We start from the raw sequence: 19,077 nt of genomic DNA, 5'->3' as shown, positions 1-19,077 counted from the left end.
TAAATAGCTAGCTGACTCGCCATGAGTGAAGAAGAATCTCCCCTTTTCTGAGGGGTAGCATAACTATGATGAACTTTTAGAGACTGGAAAACAGTGTTGTGAAGGGACATTATTGCGCACTGTGAGCTGGTCACCCTTCCAGGACCCAGCCCGGGCGGACCCTGCTTAGCTTCCTTCACACCGGGCTCTATCCTTCTCAGAAACTCTCCTAAGAGAAATATGCAGAAAAGTTTGTATCAAAAAATGTGCTGCACGAAGCTTCACTATGGATCGAAGGCTTTCAGGAAAAAGACTTGAGACTTTGAGAGCGCTCTTGACAGCATTTAGAATTGAAATAGGAGGAAGGAAAATTCCTTCTTAGGAACTAGGTTCTTGTGATAAAGATTTGAGACACTGAGAGTGCGCATGACGGCAGTGAGATTCCAAATAGGAGGAAGGGAGATCCATTCTTAGGAACTAGAAATTAAAATTGCATTCGGAAGAATCAAGAGAGAAAATGGTCTAAGATCCAAGAGTCTATGTAGGGAGACCCCTACTTCACATGCCTTGCCGTGAGAGCGATAGAGAAAGGAGGCGAAATGAAACGCATAACCATCTAAAAATAAAACCGCAAGAACTCCTGGACAGAGGAAATAAGAAGATGACTGTCATGTAAGAGTAGCCTGCAACTATGATTTCATGACACAAAGTTAAACAGGTGAGAGTGGCATGTACCTATAACATCCTTACTGCCCCCATGCCTGTGGAAGAACAAACGTATAGCTAACATATAGGAAATATCCTGGTATGGAAAGCAACCTTTCGAAAAATGCTATAACAAAAAAAACACAACTGTGAACTACCTTCCCACAGTCACATTGGAGCCGACTCTGTGGGTGCTGTGGGTGCTTGAGCACCCCCGATATTGAGAAAAACTCATGTATATGTCCAGGGAGGGGTCATTTTCATTGGACTTAGCACCCCCAATAACTTTGAAAAGTTGGCTCCTAGCCCACAGACAAACGCCACCCGAGATTATAAAGAAACAAACATCAAACAGGCTGGCCAAGTAATGTATATATAGTGGGACACAGACATACAGGAGTCCCAGAAAGAGAAATAAATTACTAAAACTGGGACCTGCACCCAGTTCTGTAGCCCACCTTTTGATGCTGCTTTTAACTCCTAACCCTTATTCACTCTGTTCAGGACCCTTATTTTAAACCTGCTCACTTTAAAATCTCCTTATCTCTTGTTTGTTCTGTCTGACCTAATGAGATTGTAAGATCTGAGGAGCAGGGACTGTCTCTTCATATTCAAGTGTACAGCGCTGCGTTTTTCTAGTAGCGCTTTAGAAATGATAAATAGTAGTAGTAGCAGCTTCAGAGACTGTAGTGCTGACTATTAGGCTACAGCAACCAGCTACTCAACATTAAAAACATAAAAAGCAAAGAAATGACCCCCCTAAAGAACATAGGCGACTCCTGAGAAAGATCAGCCCCAAACGGCCCGAAGACGGCGAAAGAGAAAGTCCCGACGCACCCCCCAGCGGCGCACAATATTTACAGGAGCCGGAAGAGGAGATCCCCGACGCTGGCATACAGCGCGTCTCAGCTTCTCAGACATGACGGTAACGTGCGTACGCGTGCATGCGCGTGCACGCGCGTACCCGATTCGCGCCAAAATCTCTTTTTTTTTTTTTAAGCCCTGCTCCGCCGAACAAACCGCTAAGGGAAGAACACAAACGGCAGTGCTAAATAAAATACAGCTCAACTCAAAGAGGGCTGAAAACAAAATGCTGCCGCTTACTCTTTTTTTTTTTTTTTTTTTTTACACAGCTGACTCACAGCATTCCCATGCAATCAAACGGAGCTGTCTGCTCATTCAGTCAGTGGGGACAAGTTGTCTTTAATTTTTTTTTTTTTTTTTACACCTAAACTCCTCCAAATTACTGCTGCCTCTTTTTTTTTTTTTTTTAACCAGCTAGATAATATAGACACCTAAAAACAGCAACCAGAGCTGCCTGCTCGTTAAAGTAATGGGGAAAACTCCGCTGAAGAGTAATAGAACAACACATAGCTGTCTGCTCGTTAGAAGCCGGGGGATGTAGCTTGCTCCTTAAAATACTTATAAGATTTAACTTTCTATAGTGGCTGCCTCTCCCAAAGACATACACCTTTCTAAACAAAGGGTAGTCCTTCCCAGCTAAGTATGGGAGATGGGGAGGAAGGGGGGAGGGACCCGGAGACATCCGAGTTTGACACCCCCAGAGGCTGTAAAAGAAAGGAAAAGAAGTCCCTACCTGACCAGCGTCTAACAGAGAATTCCTAGGCACAGAAGAAGAGGTAGCAATGTTGTTCTTATTGTAAACCTCTAAAAGAGAGAGAGAGAGACTAATGGGCTCGCTTCCTACCTGCTGGGAGACTGAGAAAATACTGAGGCTAAGGTCACATGGCCAGGGCTCCTATTGGCTCTCTAGAGTCAGAGTTTCTCTCAGTCTCCACCTGCTGGTAGGCGAGCACAACCCATCAGTCCAATCCTGGTCCGGTCCGGAGGGACGCTAAGGAATAGAGGGTTAAGTGACTTGCCCAGAGTCACAAGGAGCTGCAGTGGGGGAAAAAAATAATTAGCATACCTTTAATCATGTAATTAATTGTGATTAAAATTTTAATCAAAATGCAGCCCTAAATCAAAAGATTAAATATTATGCCACAGAGTAAGACAGCAAGACCTATCCCCACAGCAATACCACAGACCCCATTTGATTTCCAGATTCCTCTCAATGCTTATTTTGCGAGCTTTCCTGAATATCCTAACCTTTTCCCTATAAATCTTCTCATGCAAGATGACAAAACAATCCAGAGAGAATATTCATTCTTAATGATACATCTTTTTTCTACTACACAAGTAGAAGTAATAAAAGCTGCCTGTATTCAGGGTGTAAGAGATTAACTATACAGGCTGTATTTCATATACTTCACTGGTGTGGACCAGGAATAACACAAACTCATAGCATTTAATTTTTAAATTAGGGTGTTTGTTAATAGGCTTAGGTTAGGTCTTCTGTTCTACAAGATGGCTGGAGCCGGGGGCAAAGGAGTATCCCAATCATTAGGCCCCAATGCTCAGAAGCAATTGCAGGCACTAAAGGGTTTGCTTGAACATGACATTCAGAGGCCCCTGTGGCAGGCAATAACAAAGCTCGCCTCAGAGCAGTGCAAGTAGCACGCTAATGTATGCAAAAGCATACAAATGGCCTCATTTCCTATTCCTATCTGATACTCGGACAACAGTACCCTTACCGCAGCAAACCCTACGCCAGCTCGGAGCTGGCATTAGGGTGTTCTGCAGTGCTGGACCTCTGCTGTTCCTGCCTGCCGCTGCGACCAACAGCACCAGCTAGCTGGGACGGAGCAGCTGTGCAAGCCTGAGCATCAGCCTGCTAATGCAAATTTACCTAAAGAAAAAGAAAAAAAAAAAACTAATCAGAGACAGACTGCGGCAGGAAATGTAGGCGAGATAAAGCAGGAGCCTGAATCTTAGCATGTCTCAACCCACCGGGACAGGAGAGTCTCCTGGGAGTGTAATGACAGCCCCTCACTAGTGAAGCAGTTGACCATCAACAGAGGGGAGGGACCGGCAAAGATGTTCACTTTGCAGAGCCTATAGGAAACAAGGACGGAAGTCATTTCTCAAGCAGTGAGAGAAAGGATGGGATTTGGGCAAGGAAGAGCTGGTGCCTCCTCCCCCTGGTCATGCAGGGCTCCCTTGTGCACATGTGCTGGACTACTTCCCAATGCTCAGCGCTAACAACGCACATAAAATTTGCATTCCATTAGCGCTGAGCATTAGGATGTTCTTTTGCCACACTGTAGTGGTGGTATTTTCCAACACTGTTTTGAGAATCTGCACCTTAATAAGCAGAGTTAGAGTTCATGCTGGTACATTGCCCCCAGTTCAGGATTGTTGCTGGAATGGTTGAAGTGAGGTAGGTGTGAAGGACGTGAAAAAAAAATCCTCAGCTGCTTTGGAATATTATCTTTCTGTGGTACAACCAAAGCATGGGGATGGGGACGGGGAGAGAACAGATCTCATGGGGACAGGGTGGGGATGTGGACAGAGCCCATGAGGATGAGGACAAACTTTGCCCCCGTGTCACTTTCTACTTTGAAGCCTGTTAATGAACTGGACTGTTATTTAAATTTGATTGATGCAGATTACAATATTTGTATTTTTTGGAAAAACAAGCAAACATGCTGGCCACAGCTAGCAAAATTTGCATGGGGGATCCTGTACATCCTGCTACCAGCACATCTTCTAAGAAGACATCTTCTGTTGCAGATTGTTGATGACTTCTTATTCATCCATAGATTAAAAAATCATAACAGTACTTCATAGGGCATATTTCTCCCCACTAGGACATACAGAACAGGTTGTATTTTGTACCCCCTGGACAATTTAACAGAGTGGATTAGGATTCCTTGGGGTAGTAGAAGTCAACTATTGTTGGGGTTGGAAGGGTAGAGGGTGGTGGTGGTGGGAGGGTTATTATAGCTGCTAGTTGTTATTATTGTTTTCTATTTGTAATTTTTACACAACAGTTGCACAGCATATTGTTCCTTTTTATACTTTAATAAAAAGATTTAAATATAAAATCATAAGTGTTTGAGGCTTCTGCAGATGAGAACAGAGCCCGCAGGGATGGGGTGTCATTCTCTAGCACAGAGTCACAAGGAGCTACAGTGGGAATCAAATTCAGTTCCCCTGGTTCTCAGCCCACTGCACTAGCCATTAGGTCACTCCTCAGGGCTGGATCAACCCCTTTCAAGATAATTTGCTTAAGCAGTAGTGTTTAATGTTCAGTGTCTGCAACAACCTTATTTGCCTTGATTAACTTTATTGGTATGACAATTACATATTTTGCCAAAGTAACACATTAACTCCTGGATTCCATACAGCACGACTTAAGTTGTGCGTGGAAATCCAGAAAGTGCACAACTTAGTTAACAAGCAATCAGCACTGATAATTGCAACTAATTGGCATTAATTAGAATTTACACGCAGAACAGCTCCTTGTTGACTCTGGGCAAGTCACTTAACCCTCCACTGCCCCAGGTACAAATAAGTTCCTGTATATACTATATAAACCGCTTTGAATGAAGTTGCAAAAAACACAGAAAAGCGGTATATCAAGTCCCATTTCCCTTTCCCTAAGCATAGTCTATAACATGATGGCATAAATTCTAAGTCACATAGTTGAAAAAGGGGGTGTTGAGTGGGCATTTCTAACATCTATGCACACATGGTTATAGAATACACCCTGCTTGTAATTTAGGTGTCAGCATTTACACCAAGTTTTATTTGGCACAACTGCCTGCAATTAAATTTAGTTGCGTGGACAGGCGCTCGGCGTATTCTATAAACCAAGCAACAATTTAGACATTATATAAATTACGCCTAGGCGTATTTCATTTTGGTGCCAATTTTTTTTTTAGGTGTGATATATATAGAATCTAGTTCTATGTAGTTTAAGGTAAACAGCAGGTCTTGGTGGATAATGGGGCAGCTACTGGGGTGGGGACGAGAAGAGGAATCCCCACTTCAAGGGCACAAGTTGTTGTGGCTTGGAAGTGCCCTCTCAATGACAGCTTTCATACTCCCCCTTTTCCCAGTCTCCGTTACTCACATTCAGACACCCCCACTGCATCGATTTCTCCCTCTTGGTACCCCCACTTCTCACACACTTCTGGCTTGACACATTGGTCACGGTGAGAAAAGCGTAGGAACAGGGGCAACTCATGGCTCAAACTTTGACAGCAACATGGGGGCTAGAATCTAGCAGTTAAATACTGACACATACTGCGCTTCCTCACTCCTCCCACAGCAGCCGTAACCTGCTCATTGGTGTTTTAAGACCTAGTAATGGGGTCATGACCTTGAGGATGAGAAGAAAAAAAAATTAAGACACTCATGGATTCAGCTCTTATTTATAAAAGCGATGATACCAAAATGTTAAGATCTAAAAATAAATGCAAAATTTTTTGCTACTTTTTATTTAAATTTCTCTCCTTTTAGCTTCCATGACCGAGGGGCGTAAGTACAGGTGGGCCTATCCTCCTCCAATCAGTGCCGGTCTTCTATGCGTCAGTTAGGGGAGTGCACTGCACAGCCTTTTAGTTCTGCCATGGTTCAGCCACATGCATTTAGGCAGCTGGCAGCAAAAACAGCTTTAGAGAGAGCCAGCTGCCTAAATGCAGTAACCTGCCTCATTGTTTTTAGCACGGGTCTGGGTGGTTGGAAACAGCCGCTCTAGTGCCGCACTGCACCGCTGCTGTTACAGTGCTTTGCTCTGACCATCAGTCTCGCTCTCAGGATGCCTGCCTTGCTCCCCAGTGCCCCTGCAGCGTGCATGCTGGCGCCGCAAAGAAAAATCTGCCGCCAGTGCCAAAGCTCAGCCAGACAGGTCTCCCCCACTGTGTCAGGCTGCCAGCAGTAGCTGGAGAAGTTATTAGGCCCTCACCTCGTCCTTCGCTTGATCTGCCTTCAGGCCTCTGCACTCCCCCGCGGCCCCAAATAGGCACAGAAGCCAGCACACAGAGCACAATGCAGTGCTCTTTGAGACTGCACCTGCCCAGCTCTCCCTCTTACCCATTCTAGGGCTAGTTGAACCCAAAAAGCAGTCATTTATAGTACCTAAAAAATTAACCTCCCTGGCACACCCCGATTTGATTTTCACCTGATCCACACTGGGGTAAGTAAACTATTACTATTAACCCCCCCCCCCCCCATTTAGTAGCCTGTCCTAACGTCTTAGCATTTCATAGTCTCATCATTCTGGTCAGATGCATGATAGTGGGCCCCTACTGTTATACTCTTCCCCACCATGCATAATGTTTCTACCTATAATGGATTTCAGAATGCAATTTGTATCACACTGGACTCTATTGTCGTGCTCCTCACCTGCTGAGCGCGCCTCGTCTCCTGCACGCTTCTCGGCCCCGCCTCAGTGAAGGGGTGCGTCAGCCATGCTGGCTGGGCCAACACTCCAGCGCCGTGTTCTCCGCCCCACTCCCTGCCCTGACCGGCGAGGGGACGCCAGCGCGGGGCTCTTTGCCTCCGTTCCCCGCTGCTGTTTGCCGACGCTCCTAGATCAGTGTTCTCTTCCGGGCGCGGGGCCCGGGAACTCGGCCATGCCTCCTACACCTGACTACACCCGGATTGGCTGCTCCCGTTCTAGCTCCACCTCCTCGTGCTGGCTGGCCAAACAGGTTCTCCTTTGCCAGCCAGCTCCTGCCCCTTGCCAGCTGTAGCTTGTTTCTCTAAAGGGGGGGGGGGGCTATTTAAGGAGCAAGCCTTCCCCTCGAACTTTGCTTCGGCTTCTACATTGGTAGAGTTGCCTGTGCTACTGGGAGACATGGTCTACTGCTACTGGCTGACTTAACATGACCTGACCCCTGCTTGGAACCCGACTACCCTCTGCTCGCTGCCTGACCCGACCCCTACTGTGGACTTGACTACTCTCTGCTTGCCACCTGACCTGACCCCTGCTTGGAACCGGACTACTCTCTGCCTGACCTCTGCTTGGAACCTGACTACTCTCTGCTTGCCGCCTGACCTGACCTCTGCTTGGAACCTGACTACTCTCTGCTTTCCGCCTGACCCAAGCTCTGCTCGGAACCTGACTACTCTCTGCTTGCTGCCTGACCTGACCCCTGCTTGGAACCACTACTCTAGCTTCTGTCTGAGTCCGGTCTTCTCTTGCCCACTGTCTGCAGCCGTCTGATCCCGCAGTATCCGGAAGTCCTGTGGGCTGCCTGCACCTGGGTGCTCAACCCTCAGGGAACGGTGGTTTGCCCAGGTGAAGCCTCGGGGTTTGCTCGCCTGTCCAACTGAGCGCCAGCTAAGACCTCATTGCTGTGCTCCATCCGGGCACAAGGGCTCACGAACGTGACATCTACGGAATCCTTAACATATTATGCCACACCACCACTATCATTTCAATCTTCTACTAAGGTTAGTAGAGTGTCCCACTGATTATCCTTATGCCATCAGGTCTCTGAGAAGTCTAAGTCAATATCTTCATTTAATGACATACAATAACTCCCCATCTTATTTTTTTCTTTAGACTTCTGGCATTTGCATAGACAGCTGAACACTTTTTTTATTTTTCACAACCCACTTACTAGCGATTGCTTCAGATAATTTGGAATCAGCTCTCTCCACATCCTCACCATCAAGATATCCTGAATTTCCTTCTATGATAATAATATCCTTCGTAGATTACTCCTCAGGGATGTCAGGTTTCTCCCTTGATCAGCTTAGAAACCGACTGAACCCAGGAAGATCTTTGGTTTCTGCCAAAATCAAGTCTGCAACCAAAACTGGTCACTCGATTTCAGTAAACTGAAAACTAAACTGGCCAGACCCTGCCCCCACTGCAAACAGCCTCCCTTAGGCACTCTGGTGATCTAGTGGCCTAACCAGTGCAAAAGTGATTCACACTCACCGCTGCCAAAATGGCCACAGTGAGTTTCAACAGCTGCCTCCAATCCCAAGATGGTCACTGAGGTAGGCCTGGTGGGGGGAGGGGAAGGAAGCTGACCGATGGGTGTGTCTGGGAGGAGGGAAGGGAGGCTGTTGGTGCTGGCAGCATGGGGGGGATGTGAGTAAGGGGGCAAGAGGCAGTATGCAGCAGTGACGGCAGTGGGGGGAGAGTTTAATTTCAGGCTGGTTTTGGTGCCAAAACCAAAACTCGGTTGGCCTCTAATCTGGCTCTAAAGTGACTGTCATTTTGATTGTTACTGCAATAAATCAGGTTCTGTTTTGGTTAAGGTGGCGCCGTGCCATTTCCCAAACCTCCTCCAGCTCCTAATAAATCTAAAATCATTCCTTCTACACAAATGTGTCTTCCACACATTGAGACTCTGGAGCTCTGCTTGATGGGGGTCCTGCACAAGGAATTGGGAGAATGCCACCCTGGAAGTTCTGGCTTTTAATTTCCCCAGTTTGGCCTCCAGAACCTCCCTCCTTCTTATGACCAAAAGAACTGGCTCAGTTCTAGCACATAATTTTTATCTAGGTATTGTGCGAGGTTCACTACCTTTGCACCATACAGGCAAGATACCAAACAGTCCACAAGGCCATGAATATATATATTCCTAATGACTGAATCATCAAACCGCTGGTCTAGTTCTGGAGAGACATCCTCAATGTAAAAGGATAAAATGTCCCCTGGCAGCAGGCTGGAGGTTCACTTCCTGCTACTGGCAGATATAATCTTTGTAATGTAGTTCCTCCTAGGCAGTACAGGAGTTCCTGGATGGGACGGTGTAAAAACCGGATAGCGGCCGTCAAAACAAAGGAGCGGCCGTCAAAACAAACAACCGCTTAAGGTAGTACTTAGATCCGGAGGATCCCGCAGATCTGGCTTTTACACCGTCCCGTTCCTGGATGGGAGGTGGTACTACTCTGTACCCATGAAGGTCTCTATAACTGCCTCAGCTTTTCCAGCTCAACCACTTGAGCTTATATAAAGATCCTACTTCTTCTGAGTGCTGGAATGCTGCAGCAGGTGTGCACAATCTGTCCTGCAAGAATAGTAATAGAAGTGTGCACAAGACTGGAGATCCACACCACCCTGCTGCTGGACTGCTTCTGCATTTTTTTTCTAATGACTGAAGTTATTTAGAACTCCAATATAAACTGTAATAACTTAAGAAAAATGAACTAGGCCTAAATTTATCCCATCTTTTTAGCTAGTTGCTCATTCAGAATAAGACATTGTTTCTTTTTCCTATTCCTATCACATAGCTTTCTCATACATCTAAATGGGTAGTCAGTCACCCCTTCAAAAAAGGTAGGCGAATAGTAAGGCATAACATACTGATTTGGCTTTTTTATTATTATTTTAGAACATTATCCAACTTGTATGGGATTTAAGAGCTTTTACAGCAAGAAAGAATTATTCATGCACGTATTTTACTACGATTTCTGAAAATCTCACATCAAGCAAATCCTAACTGTGCCCACTGTCTTTTCGTAAACAGCTAAACAGTATTAAGACTGTTTTCTTTGCTTGTTTGTAAGCCGCTTTGAACGTTGGGAGTTGGCGGACTACAAATACCATATCATCATCATCACCTTTAATGTTCTTAAGTCCGTCACAAAAGCAGGGGTCGGTACTGGTTACGCCTCATTCTCCAAAGACAAGCAGGCCAATATTCTCACTGATGGGTGACGTCACGTCGGCCCGGAGGACTTTCCAGCAAAGTCCATGACAAAGTCTAAAATGTCCCCCGTCGCGCGGGCGGATGCAGTGCGCATGCGCGCGTCCACTTTCCCGCCCGCCGCGCGGGCACATTCCTCAGTTTTTTCTTCTCCGCGTCTGAGGTGACACGGAGCTCGACGATCTCGTCTTCGTGTTCCTCCTGTGCCCGGAGGTGAAGAAAGAAAAAAGCGAAGTATCCTTTTTTTGTTATCTTAGATTGTTTTCGTTTATTAAGTTTCCTTTATTTTAGTCTGCGATTTTATTTAAATCGCTCGGTCGGGTATTCTTTTCCCGTCTTTTTCTTTTCTTTTTCTGTGTCATTATTTTTCTAGACACAATCGCGTCTTTTGATTTGGCAGGGACAATTTTTCCCGAGATGTCAACGAAGACGCCCAGCGGCTTCAAGCCTTGTGCCCGCTGCCATCGGGCCATCTCTGGCACTGATACACACTCGTGGTGTATTCAGTGCCTTGGGCCGGACCACCGCTCGGAGAGTTGTAAATTGTGTCTCGCCATGAAGAAGCGGACACTGCTCTCTCGAGACGCCCAGAGAGAGAAGATTTTTGGGCCCGGTGCTTCGGCGTCGGCGCCGTCGACGTCGTCTAAGTCGGCGCCCTCCAAACCGGCGCCGGGCAAGTCGGTGCCGGTGAAGTCGGTGCCGTCGAGGATGATGTCTTCGAGGCCGACGTCGTCGAAGTCGACGTCGAAGGAGGCGTCGGCACCGGGAGACAGGGGACAGGCTGCCTTTAGACCCATGCACGCTGGGAGCAGTGATGCATCGAGTGGGTCTCCACCCGCCTCGGCGCCTCCTGCTGTGCAGGCCCCCCGGGACCGTCCTGCGTCGGACCCGGCCCCGAGGAGACGTGTGGATTCCACGTCCTCCTCTCCGGTGCCGAGGAGTCTCGATGACATGCGTCGGGCGAAGGCCAAGAAGCATCGTCGTCGATCTCCTTCGAGACACGGCACCGGGAGCTCCGGGTCATCGATGCACTCGATACCCGAGAAGCGTCGGTGCCGAGAGGATCGCTCTCCCTCTATTACTGAGGTTCCGACGCGTGGGGTCGCTGGCAGCCGAGTCCCCACTCCCCAACCTCAGCAGACTTTGCCTCTGGCACCTCAACCGACCCCGCAGCCTTTTCCGACTCCAGCTGTGGATGAGAGTATGCAGGCCATGTTCCCTTTTTTCTTGAACATGATGCAGCAGTGGCAGTCGGCATCGAGGTTGTCGGTGCCGACGGCGTCGACGGGGCCGGTGTCGATGCTTTCAGAGGCACCGGTGCCGACGGCGTCGAAGGTGTCGACATTGCCGATGCCGGATGTTCCTGCATCAGGCCTTCAGCCTGTGGTGAGGTCTGTCTCACCGGTGCCGTCTCCGGTGCCGGTGCCTTTGACCTCCCAAGTTGACTCTCCCGAGACATCGGAGCAGGAAGCTTCCCCGGAGCCTCAGGGACCATCAACTTCTCGGCACCATCATAGAGGCCATCATGCCTCTTTGTCGAGACGGGCTCAGATTCGGGCGGCTCTGTCTGAGCTTTTAGCCCCATCTGATGGTACCTCATCCGAGGATGATGAAGGAATGCATGGGGAGTTCTCTGGCGAGGATTCTCAAGGCATTCCATCTGACTCCACTCCCTCGCCACAAAGGCAGCTATCTCCTCCCGAGAGCTTGTCTTTTTCATCTTTTGTTCGGGAGATGTCTGAGGCCATCCCCTTCCCCGTGGAAATTGTGGACGAGCCCAGAGCCAAAATGCTTGAGGTTCTGGACTATCCATCTCCACCTTCATCTTCTGCCACAGTTCCTTTTCATGAGACTCTTAAGGAACTTATGCTAAGGAACTGGGAGAAGCCTTTTTCAAGTCCAACCGTCCCTAAGAAAGCTGAGTCCCAATATAGGATCCACGGGGAACCCAGTCTCATGCAGACCCAATTGCCTCATGATTCAGCGGTGGTGGATTCTGCCCTCAGAAGAGCCAAGAGTTCCAGAAATTTCTCCTCGGCGCCCCCGGGGCGAGAATATGCAACTCTGGACTCTTTTGGGAGGAAGGCGTATCAGGCTGGTCTGCTCGCTTCCAAAATCCAGTCTTACCAGCTCTTCACGAGCGTGCATTTACGGAACTCTGTGAGGCAACTTGAGAGTTTAGTAGATACACTCCCTGAGGAGAAAGCTGAACCCTTTCGCCAAGTGATCAGGCAGCAGAAGGCGTGTCGCAAGTTCCTGTCCAGGGGCATTTTTGACACTTGCGATGTGACATCTCGCTTTTCCGCTCAAGGTATAGCGATGCGCAGGCTCTCATGGCTGCGTGCCTCTAACCTGGAGGAAAGAACTCAGCGGAAAATAGCAGATATCCCATGCCGGGGGGATCACCTTTTTGGAGAGAAGGTTGAAGAGATGATTGATCATCTCTACCAGCGTGATAACGCTATGGACTCTCTCTCCCGCCGGGCGCCTTCTGCAACCACTTCCACTGCTAGGAAGTTTTTTAAGGGAAAGAGGAGTGCTCCCTTCGCTTCTAGAAATCGTAGGTACACTCCTTATTCCCGTCAGCCGGTTCAGGCTCGACCCCAGCCCGCTCGCTCTCGTCAGCAGCGGGCACCGAAGCAGCCCCCTGCAGCTCCCCAGCAAAAACCAGGGACGGGTTTTTGACTGGCTCCAGCAGAGCATAGCCGAAATCAAAGTACCTGTGCCGAACGATCTGCCGGTCGGGGGGAGGTTAAAATTTTTTCACCAAAGGTGGCCTCTCGTAACCTCCGACCAGTGGGTTCTTCAAATAGTCCGGTGCGGGTACACCCTCAATTTGATTTCCAAACCTCCAAATTGCCCACCAGGAGCTCAGTCTTTCAGCTCCTACCACAAGCAGATACTTGCAGAGGAACTCTCCGCCCTTCTCAGCGCCAATGCGGTCGAGCCCGTACCACCAGGGCAGGAAGGGCTGGGATTCTATTCCAGGTATTTCCTTGTGGAAAAGAAAACAGGGGGGATGCGTCCCATCCTAGACCTAAGGGCCCTGAACAAATATCTGGTCAAAGAAAAGTTCAGGATGCTTTCCCTGGGCACTCTTCTTCCCATGATTCAGAAAAACGATTGGCTATGCTCTCTGGACTTGAAGGATGCTTACACTCACATACCGATACTTCCAGCCCACAGGAAGTATCTTCGGTTTCGGCTGGGAACACAGCACTTTCAGTACTGTGTTTTGCCTTTTGGCTTGGCGTCTGCACCTAGGGTTTTTACAAAGTGCCTGGCCGTTGTGGCAGCGTCGCTACGCAGACTGGGAGTGCATGTGTTCCCTTATCTGGACGATTGGCTGGTGAAGAACACCTCCCCGCAAGAAACTTTGCAGTCTATGCGGATGACTATTCAGGTGCTAGAGATGCTGGGCTTTGTCATCAATTACCCCAAGTCCCATCTCGTCCCTGTGCAAAAATTGGAATTCATAGGAGCTCTGTTGTGCACACAGACAGCTTGTGCTTATCTCCCAGGACCCAGGGCAGACAGACTTCTGTCTCTGGTGTCCAAAGTGCAAGCATCTCAGCAGGTCACAGCTCGGCAGATGTTGAGATTGCTTGGCCACATGGCCTCCACAGTTCATGTGACACCCATGGCACGTCTACACATGAGATCGGCTCAATGGACCCTAGCTTCTCAGTGGTTTCAAGCCACAGGGAATCTAGAGGATGTTGTCCGGCTGTCCACCAATTTTCGAAATTCCCTCAGTTGGTGGACCATTCGATCCAATCTGGTCTTGGGACGCCCATTCCAAATTCCTCAGCCTCAAAAAGTGCTGACGACGGATGCATCCCTCCTCGGGTGGGGAGCGCATGTAGATGGGCTTCACACTCAAGGAGCTTGGTCTCTTCAGGAGAAGCATCTCCAGATCAACCTCCTGGAATTGCGAGCGATCTGGAACGCTCTGAAGGCATTCAGAGATCGGCTAGCCAACAAAATTGTTCTCATTCAGACAGACAATCAAGTGGCAATGTATTACACCAACAAGCAAGGGGGTACCGGATCCCGTCCTCTGTGCCAGGAGGCCGTGCAGATGTGGCTATGGGCCTATCAAAACGGAATGTTTCTCCAAGCCACTTATCTAGCCGGTGTAAACAATGGTCTGGCCGACAGACTGAGCAGAGTTATGCGGCCTCACGAGTGGTCCTTGAACATGACTATTGCCAAAAAGATCTTTCGAGTTTGGGGAACTCCGTCGATAGATCTTTTTGCTTCCCAGGACACTCACAAGGTTCCTCAATTCTGTTCCAGACTCCAGGCCCACGGCAGACTAGCGTCGGATGCCTTCCTCCTTTTTTGGGGGACAGGACTCCTGTACGCTTATCCTCCCATCCCTTTAGTGGGGAAGACTCTCCTGAAACTCAAGCAGGACCAGGGAACCATGATTCTGATAGCGCCGTTTTGGCCCCGTCAGATATGGTTTCCTCTTCTTCTGGAACTTTCGTCAGAAGAGCCATGGAGATTGGATTGTTTTCCGACCCTCATTACTCAGAACGAGGGGGCGCTTCTACATCCCAACCTCCGGTCTCTAGCTCTCACGGCCTGGATGTTGCGAGCATAGAGGTTGCCTCCTTTGGTCTCTCTGAGGGTGTCTCCAGAGTTCTGTTTGCTTCCAGGAAAGATTCCACACATAAGTGTTACTCTTTTAAATGGAGGAGGTTTGCCGTCTGGTGTGACAGTAACGGTCTAGATCCTTTCTCTTGTCCTGCACAGACCTTGCTTGAGTACCTTCTGCATTTATCCGAGTCCGGTCTTAAGACTAACTCGGTCAAGGTTCACCTTAGCGCTATCAGTGCTTACCATTCACATGTTGATGGCTTGCCGATTTCTGGACAGCCTTTAGTCATGCGTTTCATGAGAGGTTTGTTTTTGTCAAAGCCCCCTATCAAACCTCCTCCAGTGCCATGGGATCTCAATGTCGTTCTCACCCAGCTGATGACAACTCCTTTTGAGCCACTGGATTCCTGCCATCTGAAGTACTTGACCTTGAAGGTCATTTTCTTGGTGGCTGTTACTTCAGCTCGTAGGGTCAGTGAGCTTCAAGCCCTGGTAGTTCATGCACCATTCCTTGTCTTTCATCATGACAGAGTAGTCCTCCGCACCCACCCAAAGTTTCTACCGAAGGTGGTGTCGGAGTTCCATCTGAACCAGTCAATTGTCTTGCCAACATTCTTTCCCCCTCCTCACTTGAGCCCGGGCGAAAGCAAGTTGCACACTTTGGACTGTAAAAGAGCACTGGCCTGTTACGTGGAGCGGACGCGCCCCTTCAGAAAGTCCGCCCATCTGTTTGTTTCTTTTAATCCCAACAAGAGGGGAGTTGCTGTCGGAAAACGCACCATCTCTAATTGGCTAGCAGATTGCATTTCCTTCTCTTACGCCCAAGCCGGGCTGACTTTGGACGGTCATGTCACGGCTCATAATGTTAGAGCCATGGCTGCGTCGGTGGCTCATCTAAAGTCAGCCACCATAGAAGAGATTTGCAAAGCTGCGACGTGGGCTTCGATCCACACATTCACATCACATTACTGCCTTCAGCAGCATAGCCGACGCGACAGTCGGTTTGGGCAGTCGGTGCTGCAGAGTCTGTTTGGGGTTTAGAATCCAACTCCACCCCCCTAGGCCCATGTTTATTCTGTTCCAGGCTGCACTCTCAGTTAGTTGAATTTGGTTTCAGGTCAATTTTGTTTTTTGTCCTCGCCGTTGCGGGACCCAATTGACCATTCTTTGTTGTGTTGAGTGAGCCTGGGGGCTAGGGATACCCCATCAGTGAGAATATTGGCCTGCTTGTCTTTGGAGAAAGAGTAGTTACTCACCTGTAACAGGTGTTCTCCGAAGACAGCAGGCAATATATTCTCACAACCCTCCCACCTCCCCTTTGGAGTTGTATTCCTCTAATTCTTGTAATTAACTGAGGAATGTGCCCGCGCGGCGAGCGGGAAAGTGGACGCGCGCATGCGCACTGCATCCGCCCGCGCGACGGGGGACATTTTAGACTTTGTCATGGACTTTGCTGGAAAGTCCTCCGGGCCGACGTGACGTCACCCATCAGTGAGAATATATTGCCTGCTGTCTTCGGAGAACACCTGTTACAGGTGAGTAACTACTCTTTATTTGCGAGTGCGACGTGACGTGACGTCGTCATTTACCCAACATAACAACGGAGTGAGAGAAAACGATTCACTGAATTTGAAAGCTCAAGCAGATAACACTCTGCCCCATCACCAGGTCTTCCGCCATTCCTTATTGGCTCCCACAACTACAATTCCCAAGTGCTCTTCACGCCTGATTAATCAGCCACCTGCCCAAACCAGTCGTTCGTTCCCCTCCCTCCCGCGAGCTTTGTGTGCCCATTGGCCCTGTCGTTCGTTCCCGATTCTGATTGGCTCCCATACCTGGTAGTTCTCGGAGAAGATAAAAGGGTCCCCCGCCACCACAGGCAGCAGCTGTTACTTTCCGTGCTGGGTCCTCTACTCCTGTTGCAGTTGGCGGTGGGGGGAGTGGCGGAGGTCCCGGGACTGATCCGGGTCCCGATGAAGAAGATGGCGGCGGCTTCCCAGGCCCGAAGCCCATCGTGGCGGGGGCCACGGAGGTTCCACCTGGAGCAGAAGCTGGCGGCTCACCCTGACCCGCCCCAAACAATGCAGAAAAATTTTCCATCATCCTTATTCCGTGGCGTCAATCAAATGCCAGAGACATATACTACTACTCCCAACCGCTCTCTCCGCAAAATTTGCAAAAACCCCGAAATCTTGTCTCGCTGGTTGGTGTTGATAAAACTTGTTCCCACCTCTTCTGCTGACTGACATCAAGCTGATCCAATCCTAACATCGAAGGCTACATATGCTCCGCCCTACTTACCCTCCCCCAAATATGACTGATGGGACTTTCACCCAATGAAGCTATCTGCAGAGAGAGCGCAACGGAAGTAAGATTTATAGTTTAGATTTCTTTATTTGATTTTATTCAAAAACAAGTATGAAATGTGTTTAACACATTTGACTCTAAGAAGAGCAAATTTTGGAACAGTATAAGTCATCACAAGAACAAAATATATAAGAAAACCAATGGACTGCATTAGCGGCTTATAGCCCATTTCGTTATGTTTAAACAAAAGAGATCTGCATGAAACAAAATATTTTCATTTTGACTTATAAAACCACTTACCCCTGAAACATTTCAAAACCGAATAATCCATTTGTGTATCTAAAAGGTAAACTTCTATCAAACAGATGAAGATGCGATTCCATGTGCCCCAATAGAAATGAAACAAAATAAAACATGGAAAAGAAAATAAGATGATACCTTTTTTATTGGACATAACTTAATACATTTCTTGATTATCTTTCGAAGGTTGCTCTTCTTCGTCAGATCGGAAATAAGCAAATGTGCTAGCTGACAGTGTATATAAGTGAAAACATTCAAGCATTACTATGACAGTCTGACAGGGTGGGAGGATGGGTAGGAGGTATGCATGGGGACATCAAAGCATATCATTGCTATTCTAACAGGATGGGTGTGGATAGGTGAGGGGAGGGTGATCAACAGAGACATACAGCTTTATGGTTTATGGGTTCCTAGCCCATTATAAACCATAAAGCTGTATGTCTCTGTTGATCACCCTCCCCTCACCTATCCACACCCATCCTGTTAGAATAGCAATTATATGCTTTGATGTCCCCATGCATACCTCCTACCCACCCCCATCCTGTCAGACTGTCATAGTAATGCTTGAATGTTTTCACTTATATACACTGTCAGCTAGCACATTTGCTTATTTCCGATCTGACAAAGAAGGGCAACCTTCGAAAGCTAATCAAGAAATGTATTAAGATGATACCTTTTTTATTGGACATAACTTATTTTCTTTTCCATGTTTTATTTTGTTTGATTTCTATTGATAACCTTAAGAGTGGACTAACACGGCTACCACACTCCTCTACTTAACATGTGCCCCAATGAAAGAAGTTTAATTCTATTTCCATTTAATTTCAATATATCTTTATAACACCAGGCTTTACAATAGTTAATGTGATCCCCATCAGGAAACAAGATATCCTCACTGAAATTTGGCCATCTGTATTGCATAGAACACTATAAAAAATTAGCACAAAATACAGAGTTTATAACTGCTTTTGCTACCAGCTACAATAATTTTAAAGCTGTTTTTGTGATATTCAATTTTTATTTCATGATATTTATATCCAGATATAGGAAGCTTTCAAATAAATTAAAAAGCTGTCAAATATATATTCTCCACCTTTTAAGGTACTGCCTATCCAACTGGAATAGCTTTACACTTGTTACAGATGGACCACGCATAGAAATAAAACATGAAAAAGAAAATAAGATACCATTTTTATTGGACATAACTTAATACATTTCTTGATTAGCTTTCGAAGGTTGCTCTTCTTCGTCAGATCGGAAATAAGCAAACACGGCTATCACACCTGTCTAATAATTTTTTGATATTGTTTTGGGCGCACTAAAACCGCGGCAAGTTCCTCCTACTGGCTTCAGCTCATACGATAGATTGGATACTATCCAATGGATAGGCTCACTTCATCTCCAGTTTATCCAACCTCCTTGTGAGATAACTGAGTCTGCGCAATTTAAAGTTTACGTTGACTGAAGTGTACAGCTATCCAATCGTATCACCGAGATCAGTCTACCTCACAATAGCAAAGAAAACAAAACGGTTGGTAGATGAGGTCTCCTTTCATCTAATGAAAAATGAGCCTCCCTTTCCATAACCAATCGGAATGTGGTGAGCCAGATTATGGATGTGGAGCGTGCCAATGGCAACAGCGTTGCCTCGACGACGCTT

At 47.6% G+C, this 19,077-nt stretch overlaps 1 protein-coding gene across 1 annotated transcript in view; it reads right to left on the bottom strand.

The window, feature by feature from the left end:
- Window positions 1-17,150, bottom strand: part of MED19 (mediator complex subunit 19) — a 37,158-nt gene extending 20,008 nt beyond the window's left edge. Inside the window, exon 1 of the mRNA XM_030186162.1 lies at window positions 16,646-17,150. Within this exon, the coding sequence (XP_030042022.1) occupies window positions 16,646-16,913 (268 nt within the window). The 5' untranslated portion in view covers window positions 16,914-17,150. The remainder of the gene's footprint in view (window positions 1-16,645) is intronic.
- Between the last annotated feature and the right edge of the window lie 1,927 nt (window positions 17,151-19,077).

Source organism: Microcaecilia unicolor, chromosome 1, assembly GCF_901765095.1.
Source record: "Microcaecilia unicolor chromosome 1, aMicUni1.1, whole genome shotgun sequence".
Taxonomy (NCBI): Eukaryota; Metazoa; Chordata; class Amphibia; order Gymnophiona; family Siphonopidae; genus Microcaecilia; species Microcaecilia unicolor.
The sequence above is the reverse complement of the archived record's forward strand: the minus strand, read 5'-3'. Positions and strand labels throughout refer to the sequence as shown.